Source organism: Mandrillus leucophaeus, unplaced genomic scaffold (assembly GCF_000951045.1).
Source record: "Mandrillus leucophaeus isolate KB7577 unplaced genomic scaffold, Mleu.le_1.0 Scaffold5, whole genome shotgun sequence".
Taxonomy (NCBI): Eukaryota; Metazoa; Chordata; class Mammalia; order Primates; family Cercopithecidae; genus Mandrillus; species Mandrillus leucophaeus.
In genome coordinates, this window is record NW_012105364.1 from 677,163 (window position 1) to 694,923 (window position 17,761).

Genomic DNA, 17,761 nt, shown 5'->3' on the forward strand with positions numbered 1-17,761 from the left:
CTGAGGCAGGAGAATCGCTTGAACCCGGGAGGCAGAGCTTGCAGTGAGCGGAGATCGCACCACTGCATGAATCCGTCTCGAAAAAAAGAAAGAAAATAATTTTCTGCAAACTTTTTCCACCCTATCACAGTAATAGCTTCTTAAGCTTAATAAAACATGGCCTTTACCATACCAAATAGTTAACAGAATGTAGAACAAGAAATAAACCGAACATCTTCTTATCTTGATTTCTTCCCATTCTGCTGAGCATTTTCCTCAAGTTCTCTAGTCTCCAGACTTGGAAACACTTTTGTTGCAGTAATCATTTGGTTCACTTTTCAAAAAAATAAAAAATAAAAAGCTGTCCCCTTGTTCCCTTTCTAGAGTCACACTGACATAGGGCAATCAAAGTAAGCCATTATCAGAGAATCCCCTGTTTTGTTCAAATTATAAACATCAATGGGCATCTCTCCTGGGAATTCAAAGAGCACGTAAGTGGGGGTGAGCCAGGCTTGCTGTTAGCAGGATAAACCAGGCTTGCTTGATGCTTTGTTTTAGCATATACACTATAAGTAGTGATTATAGTTCACTTGGGTTTTGCACTGATCCTCAAAATGCTGACAGTTACTTAAATCACTCACTGGGTGGAATAATCACCTTGGAAGGAACTGAGAGGGTACAACTTATGTTATAAAATGGAACTGAGAACATGAGGCAAAGGATTAACAAGCGTGGTAGATGAGATCTTTGTCAGAATAACAGAGATGATTATAGGCACGAATTAGACATCAACTTTACGGGGTACTTTCAGTGACATGAACACAACAGCTAAATTGTGCAATTACAAAGCTAAGCATAACTCAGAATGCATCTTTCTCCTTTTGAAAACAGTTGATGCCAGGTTAGCCTGTGTGAATCACTCAGTGGCTTGCTACAGAGGTTATATACTATTTTGCTTTGTGAAGCCCTTTTAGAATGGGCAGAATAGAAATCTAGAATGCTGTGTCATTAGAAACAAGAGATTGTAGCATTAAATATTAGATGCTAATGACATACTAAATGACAGCACTCCTTCCAAACACTACTAAATAAACTACCTAAGCAGCTCTGTATTTCCAAGTCAAAGAAAACCAGGAAAAGAGGCAAGTGGCCCCCCTTTTTTAGAGCTGTTCATTTTGCAACTAGCAAAGAAAAATTAGTTCTTTCTGACTTTTTCTAGAGGGGAGAAGGGAGCAGAGTGGGTTTGGCAGATAAAATGGATAATTTAAACTACTGCTTGTAATAGAACTGCCTAATACTATGGGATTATAAACTTAAAGGGGCCTTTAAGGATACATCCGTATGTAGAATCTGGTCAAAAGTAATAGTGTGCCCAAACTATCCTTATTTGCTAGACACATTTTCTATTCTTATAGATTTCTGAGAATAAACTTGTATAATTTTGTCATCAGATAAAAAGCAGTCTTTTAGAGTTGGGCATGGTGATGCATGCTTGTAGTCCCAGCTACTTGGGAGGCTGAGATGGGAGGATCACCTAAGGCCAGAAGTTCAAGACTAGCCTGGGTAATACAGCAAGACTGACTCAAAAATAAGTAGTATTTTCAATAAAAGACATAAGAATAAAAGTATAAATATACAGTAATATTTTAAGAAGATTTCTAGTGCAGATTCTATGATCTCCCTCCAAAGCCCACAGATTCAGTGCCTTCTTCCCACCCCACATTGGCCCTTGGGATAGGCAGAGAATCAGCATGAGGCCATACAAGCAGTGAGCGCTTAAGGGGCTCCTTAGACTCTGAGAGGATAAGGGAATAATTCACCCTGTGAATTTAATCCACACCTTTCTATCTCTAGGCTGGAAACAAGGCTAATCAAGTAATAATACCTTCTCAAATGACGGTGATTAAAAAAAAAACTCTCTGCTGTGCACAGTGCAAATAATGTTTTCTTTCTAATCATTGTCTAATAGCCCTAATATTAAATTCAGAGGTGATTTTGCTTCCTTCTCCTTCCTGTTGTTTTTTTGCTTTTTCTATCCTGTTTCTATCTCTCCATTCATGCATCTAAATCTGCCTTTTGGGCTGGATGTGGTGGGATTACATACTTGTAATCCCAGCACTTTGGGAGGCCAAGGCAGGTGGATCGCTTGAGTCCAGGAGTTTGAGACCAGCCTGGCCGACATGGCGAAACCCCATCTCTACTAAAAACACAAAGCCAGGTGTGGTGGTGCACACTTGTAATCCCAGCTACTCAGGAAGCTGAAGCATGAGAATCGCTTGAACCCAGAAGGCAGATGTTGCTGTGAGCTGAGATTGTGCCACTGTACTCCAGCCTGGGCGACAGAGTGAGACTGTCTCAATAAATAAATAATAAATCTGCCTTTTCCTTTATGCCTTTTTATATCATGTTTTCTTTGTCTCTATTTTAATTGTGTTATACATACTCCTGAAGTAATGCTTTAAGTACAATTGTATAGCTATTAAAGTTTATGTGCCCTAAAGTTTTCAAATCATTTTTTTTCAAATCATTTTTTTTCAAATCATTTTTCTCTAAGTCATTGGTCCTTGACAGAAAAAGAGGTTCCCCCTAATTTCATGTTCTGTTCCTTAATTTCCTTGAAATCTGTAATTGCTATCTCTTAGCCATCTTTTTTCCCAGAATACTTGTTGTCTTCATTGACTCTATTTTCTAGCACCTTAATCACTTCTATGACTCCAATAAAAAAATTAGCTTTAAGCCAAGTAAAACGAGAATGTCAGCCGTGCATACAGCCCTGAGCTCTGAGACAGTTTCTGCCCTTGAGAAGTTGCTGTAAGGAGGAAAAATGGTATTGCTTTCTGTTCTTGAGACATAGTGGCTCAATCCTAGATGAACTGATGTTTCTAAGGCTATGTTAATATCAAGCTATGTTAACATGGGCCTTTCCTGGCTTCCCACATTCCACACAGGGAAACCAAGATTAGTTCCTTTCCCAGAATCACAAAGTACGAGAGGTGCAACACAAGCAGAATTCTAACCAGGATCTGACAACTTGAGATGCGCCCCGACATGGTGACCAGTGTATACTCTCATCTTTCAATGAACGCATTCAGTCTAGTTCCTCAACTGTCCCCACAACAGCTTCCTACTAGATACTTACTCTGGGATGTAGAAAGATTGGAGAAAGCTGACTTTGTTCGACTTGCCAGCCACTCCAGGCTTTCATGCATGTTGGCCAAGGCTTTGAGGTCACTGACGTCTCGAAGGATGTCTTGTGGAGGGATTAATTTATCACCCAGGTTTCCAATAAGAACTTCAGACTCCTTGCCAAAAGCTGCCCTGAAAAGCAAATTGGAAACACACTTCATATATATAGCATGGAAAAGGTAGGACCGGGCAACACTGTTTCAGGCACACCTAGCACAAGGACTGACATGATCACTATTTTACAGCGTGCTCTTTTTCCTAGGTTTCACTTTGTGAGACAACTATCACATGCCGGCTTAATGCATCTAAATCTGCCTTTTGGGCTGGATGTGGTGGGATTACATACTTGTAATCCCAGCACTTTGGGAGGCCAAGGCAGGTGGATCGCTTGAGCCCAGGAGTTTGAGACCTGGTAGGGGAAAAAGTTCTTAGAAGAAGAAGTAAGTGACTCCAATGATTGTGCCTTCAACAGGGACGAGCATGGGCCTGGGGTGATGGTTCCTGGGGATGGCGTCTATACTGCTCTCCTGTAGGTGTTTTCCTTGCCTCTTCTCATGCTATAGAGGTTGACAAACAGCTTAGGGTGTTAAATATGTACATGGTTTAAAGTTTATTGTAGTGAAAATAAAACCAAGTTAATCTGACACCTAGAAAATATTGAATAATATTCAAAAGCAAAGACCCAGCCTCTTTAAAAGAGTAGGTTACAACTGAGATGGATGACAGGCTTCATTTATTCATTTACTAAGTTGTTCTAAAAAGGATCCAACACACATAAAGTATAAGTATTAAGGCATTTAGCATTTGGAAAGAGAAACCAATTTAAAAAAATCAATGCTGGGATCCTTTTACTGCCTGGAAAAATATAATCGAGTGGGTTGTACGCAGAGCCCGACGTCTTCAAAACGTTTTGCAGGGTCAGGGAGGGGTTGAAAAATCAGGTTATAGGGGTTACAAAGGATGAAGCTGGAAGGGGCCTGATATCACAGAGCTCAGCCACTGCGGAGATGAAGAACTGGAGGCTCCGACAGTTAACTGTTCTGCCTACATGACACATGAGTGGCAAAGCTGGGACTCAGGCTGCCTAATTTCCACAGCTCTCTTTCCTTTTAAAAATGAAAAGGGCTAAAATTAGAAAAGATGACTGAGGGCTGGGCACAGTGGCTCATGTCTGTAATCCTAGCACTTTGGGAGGCGAGGGCAGGCAGATTACCAGAGCTCAGGAGTTCGAGACCAGCCTGGGCAACAACAGTGAAACCTCATCTCCACTAAAATGCAAAAATTAGCCAGGTGTGCCGGCGTGCACCTGTAGTCCCAGCTACTCGGGAGGCTGAGGCAGGAGAATTGCTTGAACCCGGGAGGCAGAGGTTGCAGTGAGCTGAGATCATGCCACTGCACTTCAGCCTGACCAACAGAGCATGAGACTCTGTCTTCAAAAAAAAAAAAAAAAAAAAAAAAGACTGAAAATGTTAGGGGAAAAAATCAAGAAAGTTACACATAGGTGGGTAGGCAAACCTGATGCTGGAGGAGGTTGAAATAGGCACCTGGAGAGTTTTCTGTAAGACCCAAGGCTTTTAAAATCTAACACACCTTAAGAGAGAAGAAGCAAGGGCTTAATTTAACTAGAACAAGTCAAATTAAGTTTTGAGCATGCAGTGATTAATAAAAATGGTTGACACATAGTCAGAAAGATGCTTAATTGACACACAGGCGTTTAGCGCCCAGCACTACAGCAGATGCCCAACGTTGAAAGAAACAACTGCTGTGAATCAAATGGTTATCTAAAATGTTTATAGTGAGTCACGACTAGCCTCCTTATTTTAGCCGAAGGTTATCTTTTCTAAAGGAAACGCCACAGTTGATGTTGAGGCAATGAAGGGCAGTGAACCCAGCACACGGAATGTGGGTGTGCACCAGTCTGATCTAAGGGGTGTGGAAAAGGTCTTGGGATGGGGCCCCGAACTCTGCATTTCTAACTGATTTCCAGGTGATGCCCAGGCTGCTTGTCTGAAAAGTGTTTTCCTTGAGTGGCAAGGGTGGGACACAGACTTCAAAGCGAGATAAACCCAGGTTTGAATATTGAATCTGCCACTTGCTTATTGTGTGACACTCCTTAACTCCAAGCATTCTTATCCAGGGGTAAAAGAACTGACCTGATATGAAGGAATGTGAGGATTAAATGTGACTTTTAAAGCTTTTCATTGGGAAAATTTCAATAATAATTTTTTTTTTTTTTTTTTTTTTTTGAGACGGAGTCTCGCTCTGTCGCCCAGGCTGGAGTGCAGTGGCGCAATCTCGGCTCACTGCAAGCTCCGCCTCCCGGGTTCACGCCATTCTCCGGCCTCAGCCTCCCGAGTAGCTGGGACTACAGGCGCCCGCCACTGCGCCCGGCTAATTTTTTCTATTTTTTTAGTAGAGATGGGGGAAAATTTCAATAATTATAAAAGTAGAAAGAAGAGTATAACAACCCCCCCATGTAACTGTCTTCCAGCTTCAACTATTAGCAACTCATGGAAGTCTTATTCCATTTATCCTTATTTACGCCTCCCCATCACCACTTTAGAAAATTTTAAAGCAAATCATTCAGGTGATGCTTTTACGTGCATAACACAGTGCAAACAGTTTTTACCTGGTAAAAACTACTGTTGTTATTATTATTCTCAGGTCTGTTGAGATGGCTAGTTTATTTAGTGGGATGATGAATGAATTTAAGTAGATGAGAGTGAGCAGGAGGAAATATGTTATATATCAAGGGCGAGTTTTACAAATACCAACCACAGCGTCTTACAGTTCCGACTTTCATCAGAATTTTCAAGATGTTAATTATTGTGACAGAAGCCATTAGCTGCCTACCAAGTATCCATTATCCCACGTGTTCTTAGTAAAAGTACCCTGATGTTGTTGGGGTCAGCAATGTGCCCAACTTAAGGTGAAACAAAACAAAAAACCCCAGTAAATTTTCCCGCCCTTCTTGCAGATGCGGTGGCCAGTGAGATGTAAACTGAAATCAGTAGATGGGCTTCAAGGAAGCTCTCTTAAGCAATCTTAGTTAGCAGAGACCTCTTTTGCCTTCTCTCTTTCTGGAACGAAGCCATGGCAACTGGGGCTGCAGCAGCTCTTCTCAAACATCAGGTGACCTTGAGTATGGAAGCCAGTGCTGAGCATAATGGAGCCCAAAGACAGTGGGGCAATGGCGCACTGATGCCCTCATGGAGCACCAGTGCAGTCCCAGACAATAAAAATGCTTTTGAGCTTCATGTCATAGCAGAGAAAAATGAAACCCTACTTGTTTAAGCCACTGCTATTTCAAGTTTCTGTTAGTAGCTGCTAAATGCAATTTCTAGCTGACTCATTTATCTAATTAGCATACGAGATGTCATCCCAAGGAAGCTTTCTCTGAATTTGGATAGCTCTAAAATCCACTTACTAGGAAAAGCAAAACAATGTCTCCTCCGTGATTTGAGCCCAGAAGACATTTATAGTATTTCCCTGGCTGTCACTCAGTCAGGTTGTAAATATTTAGTTTTCTTAATCTGCCCTTATACATCAACTCTTCCAGCCCCTTAATCATCTGTGATAGGTGTAACACAAAAAATGCCTCTGAGCTGGGTGGTGAAAAAGCAACTGGGGGGGGGGGCAATGGCTTTGAAAACCAGGCTTGGAGCTATTTTTATGCATATTAGGTATAGCCCTAGGTGGAATGTGACAATCAAGACAAATGTATTTATGTAAGAAGTCTAATCTGCTTGAGTGGGGATCTTGGGCCCTGGGCATGTTTGCCGTGTGCTGCCAGGGCTTGATGCCTATCCCATTTCCCTCTGGCTCACTGAGATTTGCTTAACCTCCTCAGACAGAAGAGCAATAGACTGAGAAAAATACAAACTGCCTCATGTTGAATACATAGCAGACATCTCATTTGACAGGAATCCATAATCACCCCCTAACAACCTGAAAAGAGCACAGAAACCATGACACAGAGAATAAGTGATTGACAGCTATAACCATTTCACACAAAAAATCATTCCTTCGAGGATTTGTGTGTGTCAAAGAGCTTGGTAGAAGGTTTTTATGTGTTAGAATAACCTTAAAGGGATGGCTTTAGCTGTCTGACTACAGATTTTTTTCCCACACCCTCTGATTTATTAAATTATGATCTATCTATACTATGGAAAACCATGAATTCATTAGGAATTATGTATACAAAAAACTTGATAACATGGAAAACTGGTATAGCTTACTTTTCATTATGATGTGCAGTTGTGTAAAATAAACTTACACAACTGTAGGTACTGTATGATATTAAGAAAATAAATAAATACATGAACCAAAAAAAGGTTGGATGTCTATATGCTAAAATGTCAACTGCAGAAACGTATCACGCTTTTCTATACTGTCCATATGTTCTCCAGAAAAACAAGTTCACGCTTTAGTGAAGAGAAAAATGGAACATCTCACCACATATGAGAGAACTTTCAAATGGGCATGTCAGGAATCCCAGCACATAAAACTGGAGGACACGGGTATTAGTTACTTGTGCCACGGTGGGAGGCAGTGGGCCCACTGGCCTGAAGCTGGTCTGGACTGGTGCCTCCAGGCTTGCGGAAGACACAGTCACTTGTCCCCTGCCGAAGACCTCACAGCCAGAATGACTGCTGCCTGGCAACTGGACAGTATTATTTCCGCTTTACGTACCCTTCATCTTCTGCTTATTATGATAACACATTATTTAATGAAGACACTATGTATTTTTGAGTGAAAGCGGCAGCAAATTAACATTGTCTTCAGAAGGTGAAGTAACAGAAACTCAGAGGCAACAGGCAATTGCTCAAAATGATGCGACACAGCAGGAGCGGGAATCAGAACTCAAAACATGAGTGTTTGGGTACTGGATCCCATCTCAGGACTTGCCTTCCAAATCCATTGGCCAACAGGCTCACATAGAAGCCTATGAAACTAAAGAAGAATGTTAAAACTGTGAAGTTTAATTTTTACCACACAATTATTTATAATCTTTAAAGAGCTCTGACAAGAATTCATTTAAGATAATTTTGCCAGGAGTGTTAAACCCATTTAACTTAATTTTACCACACAATTACAATCTTTAAAAAGGTCTATCTGACAAGAATTCATTTAAGGAAATTTTGCCAAAGATGCTCAAAATTGTCTCCATTTAGTCTTTAAAGAATTCTGTTATCTACTGAAAGGAAAGCGAAAAAGAAAAAAAAAATCTGCGCTTTCAGCAGACCTGATGCAATTATGAACAAAACATCACAAATGGTTTCAGGGATTGGTCTGCAGACCTGTGCTGTATCTGATCACATTTACACACACACTCACACACACACTCAGGCCCGTCTCTCTCTCTCCTAGCCATGTTCCCCAAATCTTTCATTGCCACTTCCTATCGCTGAGCCCAGACCTGAGATAACTGCCCCAAGATCCTAGGAAATGCTGCCTGCAAAGTCAGTTCCCCTGTGACAAAGAACAGAGCAGGGGAAAGGCCAGGACAGACTCAAATGGCCAAGCCTATTGACAACAGTGGTAATTTGTTACAAGGCCGCAACATAAAACTAATGCATACGGTAATGATATGGGTACATAAGAGAATGTCTTCGTTCTTGGCAAATGCAGGCTAAAGAGTTCAAGAATAAAGGTCATTATGTCTGTAGCCTACTCTTGAACGGCTTGGCAAGGAAGTGTGTGTATATATTTGCAGACAGCATAGAGTGAGTATAGCAAGATGTCAGTGGTCAGGAAATCTCAGTCAGTATATGGTACATATGCATTCACTGCACTGTTAACTTTTCTGTGGGTTTACTGTTTTTCAAATTTCTAAAATAACAACAAAGAGTTAAGCTCAGGGAACAAATAAGAAGTGAGAAAAAGCATTTTTTGTTGGGCTTTTCAAAATCAGTATCTCTCCTACTCCTGTCCAAAATAGTTCCTAAGATGGTGAACTCCTGGGAATCACTTCCTACATAGATCCCTTGACAGTGCTCTTTAAGTTTCTTCCCAGCGTGCCGAGTTTCTGGAAATGAAGGTTTTATACAAAATATAACATGTACGATGAGAAGTTAATGCACCAATTACAAACTTAAGCAATATTACGAAAGCAATCAGAATCCCTGGAAACTGTCTCTGCCATTTTAATTTCAGATCTGGAGAGAGAAAATTTAGAATGACAGTCAGTTACGTTTTGACATGTTCAATCCAGGAACGCATAAATGCATGGTTTCTTCTGTCAGTCTATCTTTCTGTCCTTGTGTAAGTATTTTTGAGTGGTTTATGTGTTGTGTTCTTAAGGGTGAGCACAGAAAAACTATTATGCATAATTTAGCCTCTTCTAGAAGAAGCAAGGTTAGAGTTATCAAAGCTATGGCAGAGGCAAAGGTCTAGAGAGTACATTGCAGACACCATTCTGCTAAGGCAGCTTTGCCACCATGCAGGCTCCCAGTCTAAAAGAAAGATACAAACACATCATTCTTATGGAGGCTAGATTGGTAACAAAACACCAGGATTCCAACAGCTTCTCCAATGAGAGGCCAAGATCTTAATCACAGGTCCAGGTGTGTGATAAGTCCAAATGCATTAGTATGAGAGATTTATTATGTTTTTAAAAAACCTGTTCCTATTTGATTCAGATCTATATAATGTGTATGAGAAGAAATTCTTTAAAATTTCTCTATAATTATACTTTTAGTTTAAGTTACAGTTTTTCTTTCCTAGCAGCATAACTGTTGTTCTTTTGCCTATATTATTAAAAATATATTCTATATATTAAATAGATAACTTTTTGATTTCTGAGTAATTTTCAATTGCCAATATAAAACTGCAGCTCAGAATTTGGGCAAACAATTAAGTCTTTGTACTCCATATTCTGAGATTCCTCCTATACTATCCTTTCTCTTATTTGAATCCATTACTTATATATCAAGTAGCACAGGAATACAGACATACATTCATTCAACAAGTATTTATTGAGCCACTCCTGTGTGACTTATTTGATGCCTGTCATTAAACGCTTAAATTCTAGAACAATAAAACTGGCTAGGCACTCTGGTCATTAACCTTACATCTTTGATATCAGTGTTGAATCCTGAGTTTATCTAAGAACTGGATCCTTCAAAAGCAATTACAGGCAGCTTTTGGTTGTATGATACCGTTTTTCTGGAAACCTCATTGGAAAATAGTAATTATCAAAAAATTGACCCAATTTTCTTTTAACACAGCTTTACAATTGGAGGTTCTGTTTCTGAGACATCAAATAAATGATGAATGTTTGAAAAAAAAAATGCCATAAATATAAACTAGAACCCAAAGTAGTAACTAAAAATAGTACGATTATATTCAAAGTTCCATACAATGGGTAGAAATACATTAGGTGATTACACAAGGGGTTCCAACCTCCTCTGAAGGATAAATATCTGACTTAAAAACATAGCTTTACTGGATGTTAAATATGATCTAATAAGCTAGTTAAAACAAATAAATACACATAAACACATACACACACACAAACATCACTTAAGAAAAAAACAGCCAGTAAGTTGGAGACTCACAGGTTGTCGTTTACAGAGGAAGAGCTGGAGGTGCAGAGGAGGAAGGGACACACGGGGAGTTAGCGGCACAGGGGGTCAGGAACCCCAGGCTCAGTCTCAGCGTTTCTCCACGTTTTGTATCCCCGTTTTTGGTACCAAGCAGAAGAGTACACTGATGTATCAGTGGGTAAAGACAGTGAAAAAATTCCGTGAAAACTGATACTAGAAACTAAGCAAAAAGCTAACTGCAAAGCAGCATGTAGTACTTTGATGCTGACAGCACCAGCTCAGAGTTATGATATGTAGACTTGGAACACAATTGCATGGAAATGCTCTACGAGCTTGGAAAAAGAATGCATCTTTCTTTAGCTAAGACACTCAAATAAGCTTGGCCACTAGCTTTGCTTCATAGAAATTGTCAAGCAACACTAGGTATAAACAATTAGGTTCATGTTTTTTCTTTAGGTGCTAGGACTTCTGTAGGTATGCAGTTTTTCTGCCAGGAGTCACTGTATAATATGCATTATACAGTGCATAATTATAACAATAACTTTTCACAAAGAATTCCTGAACTTCAAAATAGATTACCAGGTGATAGGAGTAAAATAACCAATAATCACTTATTATAAGTTGAACACATAATACTCTGGTTTTTCCACTACTGAGAATGAGTATGGGTTTAAAAGCCATACTTTACACAGCATTGAACTCCTTCCCCTGAGGATACCAGCTTATTGACTGTCTTGGTTATCTGTCAAATTGCCACATGATTTCCTCTTGAAGAACTGATATCTGTTCAGAGCAGAGATATTAAACAATTGAACTCAGGCAAAAGAAACGAAGTATCAGGTAAGGTTTCTTTTCTCTTGGAACAGAGAAGAGAAGGGATGAGGAATGAGTAGGGGAGGGGGTTTTAGGACGAGGAAGAGAGAGATGTGAACCCTGGCAGGGGCAAAATGAAATGCACACTGATACAAAGAAGGGAGCAGTAGACATGGGCCTACTTGAAGGTGAAGGGTAGAAGGAGGGTTAGAATCAAAACACTACCCATAGGGTACTATGTTTCTTAACTGGGTGATAAAATATTCTGTACGCTAAATCCCCATGACACACAATTTACCCATGTAACAAACCTGCATACATATTCCTGAATCTAAAATAAAAGTTGGAAAGAAAAATAAAAGAGATACTATACAGAAGAGTAAATGCTTTGTGTAAAATTGGCAAAAAAGTGAAAATGGCTTAAGATGATCCATTTTTTCTCTGGGATAGAAGTGTTAGAACAACAATGTATTTGGGAGCAGCAGGGAACTATCAGAGCAGTCACAGGGTTTGAGGATGTATGGAGAATTATTTTTAAAGCAAATAACAATTCTAAACCAAAGGAATAATTACCCATGGTTAAATAACCTGCATGAATCAGTAGTGACTCCACTGTCCTACCACTCCCCAGTCTCAGTCTTGTGCCCCAGAAACAACCACATATAACTGTTTAAAAAGGTACTACTGTAACCGGGCATGGTGGCTCACACCTACAATCCCAGCATGTTGGCAGGCCGAGGCGGATGGATCACGAGGTCAGGAGTTCAAGATCAGCCTGGTCAATATGGTGAAACCCCATCACTACTAAAAATACAAAACTTAGCTGGGCATGGTGGTGAGTGCCTGTAGTCCCAGTGACTTGGGAGACTGAGGCAGAAGAATCGCTTGAACCCGGGAGGCGAAGGTTGCAGTGAGCCAAGATCGCGCCAATGCACTCCAGCCTAAGTGACAGATGGAGACGCTTTCTCAAAAAAAAAAAAAAAAAAAAAGGAACTGCTCTTTCTAAAATTCTTTCAGTGACTTTCGCCATCTCTCTGAAGAATCTGTTGAAATGGCTACTTGTTGATGTTAATTTTAGACATTGTGTTCTGACCTCTTGCTTGATGGATGGGTGAGGACCACCTTCCCTGAGCTCCAATTCCATCCCCTTTGTCTTTCTAATGTAGTTATAGTATGCTTTTTAGTTCTCTGGCCTCTTCTGTGTAGGTTTATCCATATTTTTCCCTCCAGCAGTAGTACTCACCACACTACTAAGAGTCTGCTTACTTGTTTGACTCACCCACAGACTGTGAGTGAGGGGAGCAGAGTGGATTGTGGAGTAGGAGGAAGGTTTCTGGGAGGAGATGCTGGAGGAGTTGATACCGGAGCTGAATCTTGATGGCAAAGGTGAGTATGAAAGAGGATGGTGGACTAGGAAGTGGAAACAATTCAACAAGGAGAGAACGACAGATGTAAGGAGGTAAATGGTCCTTCACCCCCTGGCAGGGAATTTCAGCTTGCAGCAGAGAACAGGCATCAGCAGAGACAGAGCGGGGCAAAGCCTACAGCAGGTACGGGCTTTTGGTAGTGCTTCTAGACCATCTCACCACTTGCCCTTGTCTTGGGAACACTTCTGCCTGCAACCTACCCAAGCTTGACCATAGGCATCCTGCCCACCACCACAACGGCACAGGTGACCACTGCCAGCCTGTCTTTCTCAAGGGCTAAGTGGGACTACCTTGGGAGAATTGCATTTTTTTTCTTTTATTAAGCCTCAAATGAAAGAGGAATGGAATTAAATGCCCACTTGAATGGAAAAAAATTAAATAATTATATCTGAAATTAAATAAAAAATGAAATGTAGAAAATAAATTAGTAACACTTTAATGATACTAACAGATAATTATAATTCTCAAATAATTGTCCAAATACACTAGCATTAATGTGATGTGTAGGGGAGATTTTACATTTTGTTTTTTTCCATTTACTGCCAATCTTATGCTAACAAGAATGGTATCATTTTCATATAATAACAGAATGCCTAATTCAATCATCTTGAACATTAATTGATATGTTTGCAGCTGAGTCTCCAGTTAATGACCTGTCTTTTTTGTTTAGTTTTGAGATTTAAGTCAGCTTCTCATCCAGACTTGTCTGGCAGCATCCTATATCCATCTACGACCTTCACCTCATTTAACTGCGGCAAAGAAAATATTTTAGTAAAGCATTTTCTACTCTTGCACTTATTTAATATATTCATGTTTTCTGATTTGTCTTTCCTTTTATAATTATATTTTAAAAGTTATATTAAGCATCCAGATATAATGAAATAAATGTCTCCAATTTATGAACATAAATATGAACATTTTGTTCAAGACAGCTAAAGTCTTTTTTTTCCTGCTTCACTCCTTTCATTTACTCCTTCAAACTTATCTAAAGATTCTTTGGTAGTTATAGTTAGCTGGAACCTTTTAACAGCTGTGGCTTATATTACACTGAGAACTTTTCAAATTTCCAACAGGAACTTTTCTGAGAATCATTTGTGCTCTACTTTATTCATATAATTTCCTCATCTAAACACATTCCTAGCCCTGCTAGAGTTCTGCTTCTCTTAGAATTGTGTAATCCGAATTGGATGAAAAAATTGAAGAGGTATAAAGAACTACTAAGGACAAAAACAAAACAAACTAGTTAATGATGGTGCTGAGGACCAGAATGTAGGCCAGTGACTTTCCAAAGGGAATTTCTTACTATGCATGTAACTTTTAGAGAGTTCACAGAAGCCTGAGGCCTCCTCATTTTTTTTGTTTTTTTGTTTTTTACATTTTATTCCTTTCATTTGAGGACTAGCTGATCCTTCTCATTCATTCAACATTTACTGAGGACCTATGGTATGAGGACCTATACTAAGAGGATTCCACAGAAGAAAAGTAAAAGTGCAAACCTGCTTTCTGCTTTTATTCCTTTTTCACTGAACACTTAACATATGACTCACGTCAAATAATAACTTAAGATCAACCATCTTGCTTGCTGGAAACGAATATTTTGCTGTTAATCATGTTGACTTCCTAATTTCATAAAACCCCAAAAGGTAGTCATAATAAACATACCACTCATCTGATTCTCCAGACAAAATAGAAAAGTTGTTTTCTGAATAACTCAGTAACTACAAATAGCTACAAAATGTCCTTTAGTCTCTCTTCCCTATTCAGGACTGCATCACCCTCCATCCAAAACCTATATAATTTATTTTATATCATTTTTATATTTCATTCCCCCATCTTCTTTTCAACAATGATTATTATTTTTTCTTTGCATGGATTAGTCAGACATATAACTCAGAGGCAAATAAGACAAGCAGTTTTAAAGCACCTAGATTCAATGTATTGTTTTTCCTCCAAATACAGCTGGATGTTCTGTTTAACAACCTGTTATTGGAAGGGAGAGAACCCATAACAATATAATACATTGTAACACATTCGGTAACAATATAATACATTAGGTATAATATAATGAATACCATAGAAAACAAAATCTAGAGTCAAAATGCTTACATGATAAATGTCTCTGACATTAGCATAAAATGAATCAAATATCAGTCAAGATTGTGATGATCAATGAAAATGAAGGAATAATTCAAATGTCAAAATCCGCAAATTCCTGATCCATTTTTAGGCTTGTCAGTCATAGTGTGGTGGCTCTGGAAGTCAGATTACCTAGAGTCAAATTCTAGCTCTGTCATTAGTGGCTGTGTTTTTGGGGAAGTCATTTACTTCTTCTGCACCTCAATTTCCTCATATGTTGAGTAGGAACAACAATTCCTGAAACTTTGTACTGCTGCTGTACAGTGCCAGGCACTGACAACTCTTATTGCTGTGACTGCTGGAATCGACTGAACAATCTTAATTCTTTTTTTTGAGACGGAGTCTCGCTCTGTCACATAGGCTGGAGTGCAGTGGCCCAATCTCAGCTCACTGCAACTTCCGTCTCCTGAGTTCAAGCAATTCTCTTGCCTCAGCCTCCTGAGTAGCTGGGACTACAGGCATGTGCCACTACTCCAAGCTAATTTTGTTTCTATTTTAGTAGAGACGGGGTTTCATCATGTTGGTCAGGCTGGTCTCGAACTCCTGACCTCGTGATCCACCCACCTCAGCCTTCCAAAGTGCTGGGATTACATGCACAATCTTAATTATTTATTGTGCATCTTTCAAGACTAATCTGTAGGTTTTATATATTGCTTGCCCTTTAGCACCTGAAAATTCTGCTCCAGGTCCTGCCAATCACACCTATCCACTTAAGGATTTTCAAACCCGGCTCTAGAGAACTGATTCTTCTTCTTTCATTCAGGGTATGAATGAAATGGGGGTAACAATTTTGGGGGGATGGGGCGGCTGCTGTTTTTCTAATACACATGGTCTCCCTAGCTCCTTCCCTGTCCCCTTTGCTTCCCCCAACACCTTATCCCTTCTGTTAATTACATCTCCAGAAAGCAGGAATGCCTTTTACCAGCAGATACTCATTGATCTCAAAAGGATAAATATATACATATATATGGCAGGTGCAAAGACAATGGGCTAGAAAGCCTGCTTTCAGCTTCTTTGGGAATAAAAGGATATTTGCTATTTTTCATTTTTGTATGAAAGCCCTTGCTTGACCTATTTTTCCTCCCTCCATTCAAAGTTAAGCCTGGAAATAATACATTTTATTTTTTAGTTAAAAAACAAGAATAGAAAAGAGCCTCATTTAGTAATGAAGGGAACATAACCTTTATTCAATGCAAAGGGCACTGGATTCTATATTCATCTATGTGCCAAGCAACCCTCTGAGCTTTAAAAACTAATTACAGGGGGAAATTGTGACTTTTCAGTCTTTTTGGCTCATGCCATATTCTATGGTACTCTAAAGTGCTAAATCAAGGCACTCTGTCAAGTCTACCGCATTGGAATACCAATGAAGAGTGTCCTCTTCTACTTACCTTTGCTTTAAACTTCTAATTGGGATAGAGAATGTGACAGGTTAAAAGGAAAGAGTCAATCATATAACAAATAGACCTAAAAATTACTTTTCTTTTGTTAAGGCAAATATAGTTTGTTTTTCAAGCCATATCTATAAGCAAAAACATGGATAAATTCTTTAGGCATAATGTTGAACAAAATAAATCAGATGCTATGATTAAATTTATATAAAATTAAAAGACAAGTAAATCTAAACTATGGTGATGAAAGTCAGACTAGTGGTTACTCTGAGAGCAGGACTTTTGGGGATACTAGAAAAATTGTATATTTTGATCTGGGATGGTATATAATGAGATATAACACTACATTTGGTTATACACTTAAGATTACATTTTACTTCACGCATTAAAAAATATACATTTAATTTGTTTTGCCTTCAAATTTAAGATGGAAAGTGATATAACTCAGTGAGCAAAACGAGAATAAAGAAAGCCAGGACCTTGATTCTAGCTTTTCTAAATCAGAAGCATGAGGTGGTAAAAGCTCATTTCTTTGGATCAGTATTCTCTCTTCTGGAATGAGGCTAGAAAGCATTCCCTTCAATTTAAACTACTGAAGATACCTAATAAGACTGATGGAAAATCCCATTGCTACGCATCGAATACAATTAAGGAGTTACACAAAAATAGGCTGAGGGACAAGAAGAAGAAGATATTTAGTCATTTAAAATAATCTGCAAAGTTGGGAAAAATATTTTTTTCTTCCAGAAACTGCTTGTAGTGCAACTATTAAGGTTGACAGCTGTAATTAGGTGAGTATGCTTACAGAGAACGAGTGGGGACATGTTCACCCAGGTGTCTTCAAAATCTGGCAGTGGGAAAATATTATGGCAATACTGTGAAAGAGTGGAGCCTTGTGGCTTGACCTCTGTCCTAAGGTCAGTTTAATTATTTCTACTCAGGGCTCTAACGATCTCTCAATCATTCTTTACCTGTCTTGATAGAAAAAAACCCCTCAAGTTACTCTCTACATTATAGTCATGACAACAGGATGCAAATGAAGGGAAGAGAATAGGTAGAGGAAATAAAAATGTAAGAGCTTATCATTTATATCAGATGCAGGGGGAAAATACGTTCAGCACAATAAAGGTTTTAGAAGAGACGGGCGGATCACGAGGTCAGGAGATCGAGACCATCGTGGCGAACACGGTGAAACCCCGTCTCTACTAAAAAATACAAAAAACTAGCCGGGCGAGGTGGCGGGCGCCTGTAGTCCCAGCTACTCGGGAGGCTGAGGCAGGAG

The 17,761-nt window shown here is 39.3% G+C and overlaps 1 protein-coding gene across 2 annotated transcripts in view; it reads right to left on the bottom strand.

Moving 5' to 3' along the window:
• The window catches only part of EXOC4 (exocyst complex component 4), an 870,987-nt gene that overhangs the window by 142,948 nt on the left and 710,278 nt on the right, over positions 1 to 17,761 (bottom strand). For both annotated transcript variants that reach the window (XM_011995827.1, XM_011995828.1), the window contains one exon: positions 3,119 to 3,297. In XM_011995827.1, the coding sequence (XP_011851217.1) occupies positions 3,119 to 3,297 (179 nt within the window). The remainder of the gene's footprint in view (positions 1 to 3,118; positions 3,298 to 17,761) is intronic.